Source organism: Onychostruthus taczanowskii, unplaced genomic scaffold (assembly GCF_017590055.1).
Source record: "Onychostruthus taczanowskii isolate IOZ18803 unplaced genomic scaffold, ASM1759005v1 scaffold34, whole genome shotgun sequence".
NCBI lineage: Eukaryota > Metazoa > Chordata > Aves > Passeriformes > Passeridae > Onychostruthus > Onychostruthus taczanowskii.
This window is the reverse complement of record NW_024500794.1, coordinates 6661402-6676378: the sequence shown is the minus strand read 5'-3', so window position 1 is coordinate 6676378 and position 14977 is coordinate 6661402. Positions and strand designations below refer to the sequence as shown.

The window sequence follows — 14977 nt, the reverse complement described above, 5'->3', positions numbered from 1 at the left end:
GAAATTCTCACCAAATTCTTCCTGGTGGGAGTGGTGGAGTGCTGAGGCAGGAGCCCAGGCAAAACGAGGAAAGTGGTTTTTCTAACTGCAGCTGGATAAGGAAGGCCTTGCACAACCTCATCCAGCCTGGGAATGGTGAACCCCTGGGGCTGGACTACAGACCTCCAGAGGTCCCATCCAGCTGAATTACCAGATGTTATCAATTAAAGATTGCATTCAACCTAGTACAGAAAAAAACCCACCAACATATTAAATCAGCAGGAATGTGTTTTACATGTCTTGGCCCTGACATTTATTTGTTTTTAATAACGTCTAAAAAAAAACCTACTGAAAGAGCAGAGCTTTACTACAGTAAAGAGCTTGGAAGGGCACTAACATCTTGCGGGTTTTGGCTGCTCTAAGCAGCTCTTTCCACAGTTTTTTATCCAGGGCTGGCAGTGATAGCTCAGTTTCTTCTTGAATTGTATCTACTGAATACATCTAAACGTTTTGATGCTAAACAGTATGCATTATGCACTTCCAAGCTATTTACAAGGCACAGACCTCTCTTAACACATTCACTCCTACCTCCGCTGGGCTGGGTTTCCTTGCTCATCAGGGATCATGTTCTCCAGCTGATGGCAGAAGAGAGACAAGCTGAGATCTGTTCCGAGTTGCAGAGCTTCAGCAGTTTTACAGCACTCTCTGCTGCCAAAGAGCAGAACCAGATCAGAAATAAGAACATGCTTGAAGATAACGTTCGAGCAAACATTATCACTTTATACAGACAGACACTCCCCCCAAAAATACTCTGCAGTGAAAAGAGGCAGATAATGAAGCCCAGATCCATAATAGGGATTAATCTCCACACTTTCCACAGAGCCACATTTGAAACTGATCTATGCCTGGGTACTACAGGTGCAAATCAGTCCAGAAATACCAGATTACTGTTTCCAAGGAACAGTCCCATACCAAAGTGCAATCTTTGCAGAGCTGAGCCATTTTTGTGCTATGCAGTACTTTTTAACACCTGGCACTACACAGACCTTCTCTTTGGTATTCTGAATTCTTCTTTTCACAGAATCACAGACTGGGTAGGTTGGAAGGGACCACAGTGGATCATCTGGTCCAACCTCCCTGTTCAAACAGGGTGATCCCAGAGCACCTGGCATAGGATTGTGTCCAGATGGTTCTCCAGGAGGGAGACTCCACATTCTCTCTGGGGATCCTGTTTCAATGCTTGGCCACATTAAAAAAGTTGTTCCTCCTGTTCAGGTAAAATTTCTTGCGCATCAGTTTCTACTCAATGCCTTCATGTTCCATTGCTTGACACCACCGAGCACAGCCTGACATCTTCCCTTCAGTTATTCATAGACACTGATGAGGTCCCCTCTCAGTCATCTCTTCTCAAGGCTGAACAGACCCAGCTCCCTCAGCCTTTCCTCATAAGAGAGACACTCCACACCCTTAATCACTTTTGTCACCTGTTGTTTCTCCAGCAGATGTCAGGGTAGTTAAAGTCCCCCAGAAGAACCAGGGCCTGTGACTGTGGGGCTGCTTCAAGCTGTCTGTAGAAGACCTCAAGCACTTTCTCCTGCTCAGGTGGCCTGTAGCGAACACCCACAACAGTGTTACCTCTATTTGTCTGCCCTTTTTTCCTAACCCATGAGATCTTGACTTGCTTGTTGTCCACCCAAAGGCAGAGCTCAATACATTCCAAGTGCTGTCTCACAGAGAGGGAAACTCCACCACCGCACCTTTCTGGTCTGTCTCTCCTAAACAGGGCATTGCCCTTCATGACAACACTGCAGTCATGCAAGCTATCCCACCATGTCTCTGCAATTGCAGTGAGATCAAAGCCCTTTCACTACATGTCTCTAGTTCCTCTACTACATTAGGAAACAACATGTGCTTCAACTTTAGAAAGAAAAAAGGATGTATAAGCATGTGCCCTCCCAGATCCATGGGAAATAATCCTATTGCACTGAACCAGTGGTCCCACAAACTATTCAGGTTCTAAAAATTCCTTTCTATGAGTAGAAAACCAGAAATGCCATACACAGAAGAACAATTTCATATGGTTCACAGGACAGCTCAGTAAAATACAACTTCACCCCTATTCCAGCAATGCCTGGCCCTGCACAAGCCATTACTCACAAAATGACTCTGCAGCTGCATGTAGTTGCATCAACAATATCAGGTTATTTGTAACCTGATTGTAACCAGTATGCAGAGATATTTTATAGGCACATGGACAGCACAGCCCCCTCTCCCAAAGCTGCACCAGGCGAGGTGCAGCACCTGAGTGCTGCATCCCTCGATGCCTCTCCCTGTCATGCCACCCTCACGCAAAGGGCAGCCCAGATCCCAATGGGAGGGTTATGGGATGCTTGCACTCTTTCACAGCAGTCAGTGTGGATGGGCTTTCTTGTACAGACATGTATGAGCCAGCTGTGTGCCAATAGCATTTTGGCCTGTTTCAGATATAGCATGACCAGCAGGACTAGGGAAGTGATTCTTCCTCTGTACTCAACACTGGTGAGGCCACATCTCAAATACTGTGTCCAGTTCAGGGCTCCTCAGTTCAGGAAGGCCATTGAGGTGCTGGAGCAGGTCCAAGGAAGAACAATGAAGCTGGTGAAGGGTCTGGAGCACAAGCCTTATGAGGAGCAGCTGAGGGAGCTGGGGTTGTTCAGCCTGAAGAAAAGGAGGCTCAGGGGTAACTTTATCACTCTCTACAGCTACCTAACAGGAGGTTGTAGCCAGGTGGGGATCACTCTCTTCCAGGCAACCAGCAACATAACGAGAGGACATAGTGTTAAGCTGTGCCAGGGGAAGGTTTAGGTTAACATTAGGAAGAGTTTCTTCACAGAAAGAGTGATTAGACATTGGTTTAGACCGCCCAAGGAGGTGGTGGAGTCACTGTCTCTGGAGAAAGAAAGATTGGACGTGCCAGTCAGTGCCCTGTGGTCTAGCTGACAGTGCGGTGATAGATGACAGACCAGACTGGATGATCTCAGAGGTGCTTTCCCTAATCGTTTCCGTAGGCAGACACACATTCACACCCAGCGCGGCCCACGCCCCGCCCCGGCCCCGCCCCGGCGGCATTGCGGCGCCGGTGCCGGTCATGGCGGCGGCAGCGCGCCTGTTCCGCGGGGCTGCCCGTGGCCCGCCCGCCCTCGCCTTTAGCCGGGCGCTGGGCTCTTGGCGGCCGCAGGAGCGCTGGGCGGGCTGGGGCTGGCGCTGGGGCTGTGGCGGCGGCAAGCCGCGTTGGCGGCGGCTCGGGAGGACGAGGAGGAGAAGGAGCTGCGGCAGCGGTTCATGGCGCCGCCGGTGAGCGGGCTGCGGGAGCTGCGGCGGCGGCGGCGGGAGCTGCGGAGCCGCATGGAGCTGCTCATCATGGAGACGCAGGCGGAGGTGTGTCGCGCCCTGGCCGACCTGGACCCCGGTGCCTCCTTCGCCGTTGACAGCTGGGAAAGGAAGGAAGGTATGGAGAAGCCGCGGGGGAGACCGCGGATACCGGCACCCCGGGTTCGGTCACCCCTCGGTGACCCTGACCTGGAGCCTGGCGTTGGCAGGCGGAGGCGGCATCAGCTGCGTGCTGCAGGATGGCGAGGTCTTCGAGAAGGCGGGTGTGAACGTGTCCGTCGTGTCCGGGCTTCTGTCCGAGGAGGCAGCGCGGCAGATGCGGAGCAGAGGGAAGTCTCTGAAGGCCAAGGACGGTAAGGCGTCTGTCGCGCAGCTGGGATGGGGAACCGGGACGTGCTCACCTGAGTATTCCCGTTCAGGTGCTCTGAAAGCAACCTGGCCTTTGAGCAGAACGTGAGGAAGGCCAGACTGGTGAAAGATCAAAGGTTTTCATTTGAACCATAGTGATTTCTAATCAGTAAGCCTGATAGGTGGATTTTCACGTCCCTAGAAAGCTAGGTACGGCAGTGCTTCTCTCTGTCTTGCTGCTCTGAGGAATGTATTGTCGGCACAGGTGGCTTCTCGATAATGACAATGTAACGCTACACTGAAACAGTGCAGGAATTATGTACCAGCGAGGTGGAGGGAGAAAACCAAAAACACCTGTAGGCTAAAGGATACCCAGCACACCTTTGTGTAACAAAGGGTAATTGTGAGTACTGGGGGTGGTAGAAAGCAGTGCCTTATGGTTTAAGTGGTCTTCATCTAGTGGGTTCTCCAAAGTATTGTCATGTTTTAGATCAAATACCAAAGAAATAAGTGAGTTAGGTGCACAGAGGTGTATGGATGAGAAGTAACTTGCCCACTGATTAATAATTATGGTGACCCAACATGAGACAGTTTCTTGTTGTGATTTGGAGCATAAGGGAAAATATTGATGTTCCTTAAATGATAACAAATGAAGTTTATTATAAAACTGAAGGGTTTTTTCTGTGCTTCTTTTTATGCAGGGAAGCTGCCTTTTTGTGCCATGGGTGTGAGCTCTGTTATCCATCCAAAGAATCCTCATGTTCCAACCATGCACTTCAACTACAGATACTTTGAAATTGAAGAAGCAGATGGTAAGGATTATAGTCCAGTGCGGAATGTATGAAATGCCCCAAGGAAGTGTGAATGCATGGCTGGGGTAAGAGATAAGAACTGGTGCGAGTTTGCTCCCAGCTATGTCAAGTCACCAGCCCATCTTGTGAAACTGCTGTCCTATAGTCAGGATCAGTGGTCTAAAATGGTTTTCACTACATTGAAGTTTGTTTCATCTCTTCCTGGAGTCACTGATCATTGCACTACCTTGTAGGCAAATTTTTCACTAGTGAAGTTTAGGGACGCCACTGAAAAATGATGTTGTTCTGTATTGTAAAAGTAGTTGTTAGTTCTTGGTGAACCACTAGCAACAAGTTGCTGTTCAGAAGTTTAAAAGAAAAATGTTGCTTGCCTCTGCTATAGGAACTAAACAGTGGTGGTTTGGTGGTGGGACTGACCTCACTCCAACTTACCTGAATGAAGAGGACGCCATTCATTTTCACAAGACTCTGAAAGAAGCCTGTGACAAGCATGATCTGAAGCTGTATCCCAAGTACAAGAAATGGTACGTGGATGAAGGTGTGCTTGGGGGGAGCAGAAAGCAGCACTAGGTGTTGGCAGTTAAGTGTATCCTAGGAACTGTAGGTTCTGCTGCCTTTTGAAAAGTATCAGAAAGCCATAATGAAAATCAGAAGTGTACTGGGACAAAATGTTGTCTCAAGAAATATCTTATTTACAGAATCCTGGATTTTTCAAGTTGGAGGGCTGACAACTAGGATCGTAAGTCTATAGCCCAAAGAAAAACTGTCAAGGTTTTGTTGCACTAGGCAACTTAAAATTCCTTTTAGCCTCTGGTATTGAACTAGGACAAGACTTCTGCCCCATGGACTTGTACAAATTCTGTTTACAGTGAACTCATGGTAAATGTGCATGATTCAGTGTGAGCTCTTGGGCCATCACACCAGTTTTGAAAATCCCACTTTTGTTTTTCTGCCTTCAGTCTGCCCTTCATAGCCAGGTAATTTCCAGGTATGTGAAGTACATTGTCCTTAATGTAGAAGCTTCATAGTTTGATGAAGCTGTATTTTTTTCTCTGGTGACACATTCACTGGGAGTTCAACAGCACATTTTCTAAGATGCAAACTTTGAATGTTCTTCTTGAGCTGAGAGATACAAGTGATGGGATCTTCCACTACCAAGTGGGAACTTGCTGTTCTGTGTCTGATAATCCTATCTGCCACAAGCTGTGTATGCAGGAAGGTGGGGGTACCCTTTTGTAAGCTATTAGGTCCTGTCTGAGGACAGGAGATAAAGTGGGTGTTATAGTTTGGGTGGCAACCACTTAGTAGAGAGACATATCGTAGAGCCTTGAGATTATAGTCTTGCTGTCTGAGGATTTTTTGCATGGTAGTTTAAAGAATCTACCTTAATGGTCTGGTTCTTTGCTGCTTACGTAGGTTAGCAATGCCAGCTGCAGGGGGTAGGCCTTTTCCCACTTTGCTAAAGATAAATATTATTACACTTACCACACTGTCTACCTGATCTAAATTTAAGATTTTTGCCAGGATTATTCTCTTTTATGTTTCTGACTTCGTGTTTTTCCCTAACTCTTCCTGCTATTATAAAACAGAAAACACTGATTATCCCAGTGAATAAGAAAATAGTATAGGTTATCTGTTACATCTCTATGTCTCTCTTGTTATGGCCATGCCATATATAATGCTTGAGAACAATTGTGGATATATGGAAAACTGGTCCCATATGGAAAACTAGTCCTAATGGAAGGGCCAGGTTTTCTTGATGTTGATGGTTCCTGCTTCCTACTTCCCTTTGCTTTCTCCTCTGTGTGAAGACTTGCACACTCAAGCAAGGAATTATAGATAGAGTTAAATCATTCAAGTTACAGTAATTTCACAACTAAATACTCCCTGTAAATACAAAAGAGATTAATTGCTTTTAGGATAAGCTGCCCTTACTAATTTATAAACTTAAACATCAGTCATGAAAAGCCACTGCTCTAATGACTCAGTCTTTCAAGTTCTAACTATTAAAAAGCCTTTTTCCAAGGAAGGGTGCTGTGACAGTTGCTTTCTTATCTGGTCTTGAGGCCTTAGATTACTTGTGTTTTGATGAAGAAAATTCTTTTACTTGGATGGCGAACAGAATGAATTCTGTAAATAAACTCTTCCAAGTTTGAGTTCATATGAAAGCTGTCCAAATAATTTGAGAACTACATATAATGCTGGGAACGGAATCTATCAAGAGCCCTTAGTTTTTAAAGTTTTGAAATCAGATGTCCCTGTTCCGAGTAGGTAAAGGACATGGATTGGATCAACCTACGTGGATGCATCTGCCATGGTGTTCAGCGACTTTGCAGTGATGTGTAGCTTTATAGAGACCATTTAATCAGAGCTTTTACTGCAAGTGACACAGGAGTGCTTTCCCAGTGCTGCTGCACTGTCCTGACTCTGGGCAATCAGGGAAACAGTGGGGCACCCAGCCCTGCAGAAACTGACTTGTGGGCATTCTGTCCTGCAGCATGCAGCTCTTTGGAGTACTGTTCATGTGTTTGAATACTCTGGACCATATTAGTAATCATCTGATGCTGCTTCTAGGTGTGACGACTACTTCTACATCAAGCACCGTGGTGAGCGGAGAGGGATTGGAGGCATATTCTTTGATGATATGGACTCTCCCTCCAAGGAGGAAGTATTCCAGTTTGTAAAGAGTTGTGCCAAAGCTGTCGTGCCTTGTTACATTCCCATTGTAAAAAAGCACTGCCATGACTCCTTCACACCAGAGGAAAAGCTATGGCAACAGCTTCGGAGAGGACGGTGAGTACTGGAGGAACAAAAATATACACAGGAGGTGGACTGGGCTGGCAAGAAAAAAAAACGAGCTAGTTTCTTAATGGTTACAGGTTGTGTGGACCAAAAAAGCTCACCAAGAATTTCAGCATGTTTGTGCATAGAACTAATTCTGAAATCCAATGCTGGATTGCTAAAGAGGGTGCAAAGAACCCATTTCCCACTCTTCCATGTTGTAACACAAGCAACCCAAACAAAGCACCACCATTTCTTTTCAACTCCTTCAAAGAGCAAGAAAAGAAGAACAGGCCAAGGGGTGTGGGTGTGCTTCATGTCCTCAATCCTGCCCTCTCCTGCAGCCCAGAGATACTGGATATAGGGCTGCCCTGTCACATGAGGAGCTAAGGGTGAAGGAATGGTGGCTTCCTATTAAGTAATGCAAGAAAACCTCACAAAGTCAGGAAGTAACTGTACTTGAGTACTTTCAGCTCCTTATGTACATATTTATTCCATCTGATCTTGGCACTGAAATTCCTGTAAAGGAATTGAGGATACCTGTAGAAGACTTAGGAGGATGCTAAGTCACCAACTGTTAATGCTGCAAAAGCTTAAATACATTGGTCAATACAGTTTACTCTGTTCTCCATGGCCTGTGAGTGTCTGAGCATATGGAGAATTGAAACTATGCTTTGTGCTTAACTAGAGTCTTTAGTTTCTGCCTGTTCTTCAGAGAAATGTGAGACTGGCATGGAGAGTGTAACCATTCAAGTTCAGATCACTGCCCTGCAGCTGCTGGTCATTTAAGCAAGTGTCCTTAATTTGGTGGGACTGTTCTTGGGAACATCTTTCAGGATCCAGTGTGTGAATGGGATTTAGCAAACCTGCAAAGTTTAAAAGGGGGAATAGCTTTTCTGAGCAGCCAGGACCAGCTTGAGGCCTGTCTATTTCCCTGGGTCTGTTTGCAGGTTATGGTGCTATGTAAAGCCTTTCATTTCTGCACATAGATAAGAGCTTTTCCCTTCCTGTATCTTCAAGTACAAATGCCCTGTACTGGCTCTCGAGATAATCCCTGATGAATTGTCACAGCTCTAGTCCTCTGCTGGGAGCAGAAAATGGTCTATTTCATCACTTACAAATCCCAGCCAGGACTCTGAAGCTATTGACTTCTGCTGTTTCCAGATCTTCCCAGGAACCAGGAAATACTGTTCTAGCCTTGCTGCTTATGTATCCTTCAGCATGGAGGACTGCACATTAGGATTTTTTGTCTGGTTATTTTCAGTACCTTTAAGGCCTCTCTTTATTACACCCCCACAAAGAAGAGAAGAACCAAGGTAATTGTAGTGTTGAGCTTGCCAGCAGGGCTGAGGCCTGGGAGGAATACAGTACAGCACAGGAGCCTGCAGACTGCTCTCCTTTCAGCAGTTGGTCTGCTCTAGTCTCTTAGCCGAGGTCACTTCTCCCAGTGCTCTGTGGAGTGGCAAGGTCACACCCACATTCCTATGCAGAGGATGCTAAAGAACAGTTGACCCCAACTCAGCAGAAAGACAGACTGGTTTTGTTTGACGTCTGCCATTTGAAGAAAGGACAACCAATTTCTGCTAATAAACTAGTTTGTTTTTTTTTTTTTTCTGTTGCATCTCTTCATTCCTGTAGGTATGTAGAGTTCAACTTGGTTTATGACAGAGGTACAAAGTTTGGCCTCCTGACACCAGGATCAAGAATCGAAAGCATTCTTATGTCTCTGCCACTGACTGCAAGGTAAGGGTGTGGTTATGTGGGGTTGCAGCCCACTGTTCTTAGTAAAATACTTAACAGGATTAAATGAAAGGTCTCTCCTGGTCTCCAGTCTCTTAACAGTGGCGAGTTCATGCCTGATACAAGAACTGGACAAGTACAGTTCTCTATTCTACAAATGCAGATGCTTCTCCATTGTACTCACCTAATTGCCAGTAGTATGTGGCATAGAGATTTTCTGGTAAAAAAAAAAATTACAGTTTTTGTGCTTAGTTCCTCTTGATAGATTTATTGTTCTCGCTCTATGGGTTTGTTTAGTAGCCCTTAGAAACCATGAGAGCTTCTGGCAGTCCTGCCAAATGTGTGGCAAGGAGCTCCATGGTTTAACTAACTGTGTGTTGTATGAGAAAGTACCTCTTTGTTTTCTACTGAACTTGATGACTTCATCCGACTTTTCACTGAGTAACATGATTTTCTTCCTGTACAGGCTTCTGTTTGTTTTCCAGGCTGACAGTTTGTTTTCCTGCTCTTTTTAGTCTTTTGTACAGTTGATGTTTCATACTTTTGCCACTTTTGCTAGGCTTAAGTTTTCTGTGCCCTTTCTGAACTGGGGATAAGGAAGGGACAATGTAAGCTACGTACCTGGATACAAGATGCAGGTGTGCTCCTGACTCATAGTGGCATAGCAGTATCTTAATTAATTATTCTTTCCATAATCCTAATATTCTGTTTGCTGGTTTTGACTGCTGTTCAGCATTGAGGTGGCTTTTTCACAGAACTGTTACAATGCCAAGGTCTTTTCTGGGCAGTACAATTTAACTCAGTCTGTATGCAACTTTTTTCTGTGTCCATCACATCAATCAACAGTGAATTTCCTGCCATTTTATTACTCAGTTGCTTGGCTAAATACTGTTTTTCTGTCCTTTTAGGTTTTAACCCATCTTGCTTACACTTGTCACACCAGCAAATTTGGTCATTTACTATTTATTCCCACTTTCAGGTTGCTTTTGGGTATCCTTTTATGAATTCCTAGGAAAACTGCCTGCTGCCTTGTAACTGTGAAGGCAGTGCTGTTGTCACCGTATATCTTCATCCTACTGACAACACCTGATGTGTCCCTGACCTGGTGGTGTAGCATGTTCTGTGTTTTGTTATCATTTCTGTGATTGTCTGGGTTTGCTCTTTTTCATCAATGAACTAGCTCACTTCACAGCATGAATGGGTCATTCCTTGGGGGGGCAAAGGAGCAAGGAGGACATACCCATCTCTCTGCGACTGCTGACACTTTCCTTTCTCTCTTGTGTCTCTTTCAATTGCTTTTTCAATGAAAAAAGGGATCTTTCACCACTTTTGTTCTTAAAACCAAGATTCAGCAAAGACTCGTAGAGCTTCCAGTCCAGATTCTGGAAAAAGGTTGTGTCACTGTCAGAATTCAGTGTGTTCCTGGTTTTGTTCACCTTCCTTGTGATACTAGTGTGTCACAAGAGACTGTTACAAGATTTTTGCAAATAAACCTGCATGCCTTGTGGGGAATGGGGTACTGCTCTTTTCTTTTTCCTTGTCCTTCCAGATTTTTCAAAAGTTGGTAAAAAGATGAAGCTAACATTTCTCCTGTCTACCCTGGTGGCATTATTATTTCTTTCTACTGAACTTGTGATTTGTAACCATATCTGTAATCTCAGCCAAGAGTATCAACTGTGTATGTAGCTTTGCATCCTTAGAAAAGGCAACTCCAGTCCAAACCCAGCCTGGTGCAGGAGAAGTGGCTGCCAGCTGGGCCATCTGAGTGAGTTTCCCTTCTCCTTGCAGGTGGGAGTACATGCACAACCCACCAGAGAGCTCCAAAGAAGCAGAAATTCTGGAGGTTCTGCGAAATCCCAAAGACTGGGTGCACTGACACAGATCATGAACAAGACTGATTGCTTCCACTGAGCCATTCTGAGAGAACAGGAATACCTGCAAACCAGCCCATTCAAACTGCTGCTGTGTGGTGTTTCAGTGTGTCTATTTATACTCTTACCTCCTGCCTTAAATATGCTGTAGACTTGTTAGAACTTGCAAGTGTATGAACTCATTCTTTTAGACTGATGGGCTAATGTTGTCATCCCCTGTTGCTGCTGCCTTGTGAAGGACTGGTGAAGGCCTCGCGGGGCTACTCTGCATGCTTTAGATGACTGCAAAATGGCAAACTACTGTGGTGTCTTCAGGGAAATGAAAGCATTATCTGTGCCTAAATAGCACTGCTTACCCTTATAAAATGTTGGTGTGCTTAAAAACATTTTTTTAAAGAATAAAGGGAATATTTGTTATTATATTAAACCTTAAACTGTGCTTTCAGGAAGCTGTGGAAAAGGTAGTACTTCACATGTATTTTGATGATGTCTTAATTGTAGAAGGGGGGGAAATGGTTTAAGGTGTGCTGCAGCAGCATAACTTGGCTAATGTGGGTTGAGGTCTCAGTGTTACCTCATGAGAATGGAAGGATGGCTGTCTTTGGGAAAATCAGCATTGAGCAGCTGTGCCGCGATCGATCGCACAGCAGAACAGTGCTGCTCAGGCCAGCTCCATTGCCAGGGAGGTCCGATGGTGGATCAGGGCGCTGCTGCGTGCCTTCACACTCCTGCCAGCTTTGGACAATCTAATTGTCTTGTCTCCCAGCTCGAACTTCGTTGAGGAGCAGGGAGGGGAAAAGCAAGTGTGGCGTGGGTTTACTTTTCCCCCGTTTGAGGAAAAAGAAACTGCTCTATCTCCCCGTCGGGGAATCGAACCCCGGTCTCCCGCGTGACAGGCGGGGATACTAACCACTATACTAACGAGGAATTAGATGTGGGAGGCTTGTCTCCCTGCCGCCACGTGGTACCAGCTCACCGGCCGTGGGCTCCTGGCGTAGGGGTGACGCCTGGCCGGGCCCGGGGTGGGATGGGATGGGGAGAGGCGCTGGTCCAGCTCGCACTCACTGTGCCCCCGTGACCGCCCAAGTCCAGCTTCCTCTTGGGGGGTACCGCGTTCCTTTCCCTAAAACAAAATAAAGCGATTCTCTGCTAAGTCAGTAATCTCATGGCCAAGGGGAAAAAAAAAAAAAAAAATCCAAAAAACCAGAAACTGGCCCGTACGGGGATCGAACCCGCGACCTTGGCGTTATTAGCACCACGCTCTAACCAACTGAGCTAACCGGCCAAGCTGCTCGGCAGGCACTGAGGACCAGGCTCCGAGGCGCTCCAGGGACGCTGCAGGCGCAGCCGCCGCCGAGCGCCGCTCCGCAGCATTCCCGCGATCGCTCTTCCCAGACACCGCCTCGGTCAGCTGCTTCGGGGAGCCGTGGTACAGCAGCAAGGGCACCAGCCGGGGTGACGAGCATTCCTAAAAAACTGGGACTTTCACACCTTTCGTTTTTCTCTGCCTGCCCCCTCCTCCGGTGCGCGGGGGGCAATTAGCGGAGGCACGGAGCGCTCAGCGAGGCTGCGCCCCGCACACGGACGCGCAGCCCCGGCGGCACCACCGCAGCGAAGCGCCGCGCTTTGCAGGAACCATTCCCCAGCCTTCCCTCCCGCCCTCCTCCTGGCCACGCCGCGGACGGGGATGCGATGGAAAGAGTGATGGGACATTCCCCCGGTGATGGGACATTTGGATCACTTGTGAAATCAAGGCATTGATTAGAAAAATGCAGAAAACATTTCAGAATTAAATACCTCTGAGTCAGTGAAAAAGCTGTAGAGGAAGAGGACATCATCAAATTCCCAGCCCTTCCCCTCACAAACCATCAGTATGAGTGCTAAGTTGAGCTCTTTGTTGTTTCATTTGCCACTAACACAAAGTATCATTAAATACATCAATAAAAACATACTAGGAAGCTAAATATAAGGTAATATCTGCATAGAGAAGCATATATAAAGGTATCATGAAAATACAAGAGTTTCCTCAAATCCTGGGCAACATTTAACAGACGTGTTCCCAACTCTGCAGAAAAAGACCCCAAAGCTGCCACTGAGGAAACGGTCACAGATCATGTGTAAGAAAATATGGAGTAAGGAAGGAAAAGAACAGGAGACATCTGATGAAAAAAGGGCAGAAAACTACAGATGTGCACGAAGAGGAAAGAAGCAGAAAGCCCCACAATAAAGGGACTTTTTAGAATAAAAATTTCTAAATTGAAAAGGCATCATTTATCAGTGACATGCTGGGCCTTAAAAAATAAGTGGGCAGTCTACAAAAGAAAAAATTATTTGATTAGCTGTAGAACTAGAAGAATCTGCAAAAAGTCATATACCTAAAAAAGCAACCCTGATGTGGTCTAAATTCAAAAGGTGCTGTTTTTCTTTCCTTAAGCAGCAGCATTCAATCACTAATATGGTGGGACTCCAACACTGTAGGTTTTTCTCCACCAGCAACCACAGTCCTCACAAATTGATCAAAAAATTTTAGGAAACGGGACTGAAGCAGCAGAATCACTCCAGGGGCAAGATGAAGAGTGCCTGTTGTAAGCAGAATAAGGATTTTAAACTCTGTCTCATGCTTTCTCAAAAACACACTTGTAATGGATTTTGTTAGAATTTCAAGCTCAAGAAGCATCATGATAAAGACAACAGTCCTCTGACTGAGAGAGAAGCTGCACGCTTTGTGTTTCTGCTGTTGTGAGTAGACCTCATCTCAGTGTAAAATAATTTCAGAGCCACTGGGACAAGACCTTTTCCAGAGCAGATTGCTCAGTAAAGAAAGAACTGCAAAATTGTGTGCCAGGAGCCAGAAGATACAATGCAACTGCAATGAAACGTGGTGTCTTTCTGCAAGAAAAGGTACTGCAGCCCTAACTCATATTATTACCAACCTTGATTCTTTTTTATTAGGTTATCCCTAATTTACTGGCCACTCATTCCTTTAAAATACCATTGTCTAAGAAAATTATGACCTAACTATTTCACTATTTAAAAAATGCAAGAAGCACAGTTTGTTTTGTTCCTATATAGCTATTGTGTCGTTACAGTTCAAAATACATTTCCAAATACATTTCCCAGTCTTTCAGGATAAGAAGGATGCCTAGGGAGAGGCTGACATTATTTTTTCTTCCTGGAGTAAGAAATAAGTAATTGTCTTGTCAACTGCTGCATCAGGAATGTGCAGGTGAAAGATGGTGAATCTTTGATGCCAGATGTTTGTCTAAATGCAATACTTAGAACTACATGTTTGAAATGCCTGTTTCCTTTTCCCTTCCCCAAGGAGTCAGATTTAAAAAATTTAATACTTTCAACATCTTTCCTTTCCCTGGAGAAACAGTTATTCCAAGAAAGCCACATAAGAAGAACTAGTCCAGGAATGAGGAAGTAAAGGATGACATTTACTTTCCCCCTCTTAATTATGGTACATTGCAGGTAGGTGATCATGTTCGTAAAACTAATTTTTGAACTTCAGTTTAGCTAAGAACTCTTTTACAATATAATGGTTTTAATTAGCTTTCTAATTAATTTTTAATAAATCATAAGCAGCCTGTACTACTCATAAACAGCGTGATTTTCCACTTTAACCAGCAAGCAGCAAAGTTCATTTTACAAACTGCTATCGTTAGAATAGATTGGGAAAACTAATGAAACATTTAAAGTTTTGCTAAACTAACCCTGATGACCTTCAGTGAACAAAGCTTGGGGGAGAGAGGTATTGCTACACCTGGAATGCAAAATTTATAGACTTCCTAGACATGTTGCAGGAACCAGAAGTTAAAGAAGAAACTAAGACAATTCAGCATTTGTGCTGGAAATGCCTTATCAGGGAAAAAGATTAGTAAAAAGACTGAAAATGTGCATAATGAGAAATCAGTAACCAACAGGAGACAGAATACTGTTTAATGAAAATAATGATATCGTTTATAACCAGTGGACATTAATTTCTTCGTTTGATAAAAATGTATAAATAAGTGAAAAGTTTTGAAAGCGGCCCAGCATTTCGGCAGAGCTATATCCATGCACACACCGGCACTG

The 14977-nt window shown here is 45.1% G+C and overlaps 1 protein-coding gene, 1 long non-coding RNA gene and 2 other non-coding genes across 4 annotated transcripts in view; 2 read left to right on the top strand and 2 right to left on the bottom strand.

Moving 5' to 3' along the window:
• Positions 1-3106: 3106 nt before the first annotated feature.
• CPOX (coproporphyrinogen oxidase) lies at positions 3107-11322 on the top strand. The gene is given in 8 exon segments (XM_041411005.1): positions 3107-3179; positions 3182-3466; positions 3558-3701; positions 4398-4508; positions 4891-5032; positions 7083-7301; positions 8928-9032; positions 10818-11322. Coding segments are annotated over 8 exon segments (1167 nt in total). The 3' UTR covers positions 10906-11322.
• Positions 11323-11755: 433 nt separating this feature from the next.
• Positions 11756-11827, bottom strand: TRNAD-GUC. The gene has a single exon. It is a non-coding gene; the product is annotated as a tRNA-Asp (tRNA).
• Positions 11828-12111: 284 nt separating this feature from the next.
• TRNAI-AAU lies at positions 12112-12185 on the bottom strand. Its single transcript has one exon. It is a non-coding gene; the product is annotated as a tRNA-Ile (tRNA).
• Positions 12186-14896: 2711 nt separating this feature from the next.
• The window catches only part of LOC121339225, a 3082-nt gene continuing 3001 nt past the window's right edge, over positions 14897-14977 (top strand). Inside the window, exon 1 of the long non-coding RNA XR_005953147.1 lies at positions 14897-14977. This exon is cut by the window's right edge and continues 675 nt beyond it. This is a non-coding gene — a long non-coding RNA (uncharacterized LOC121339225).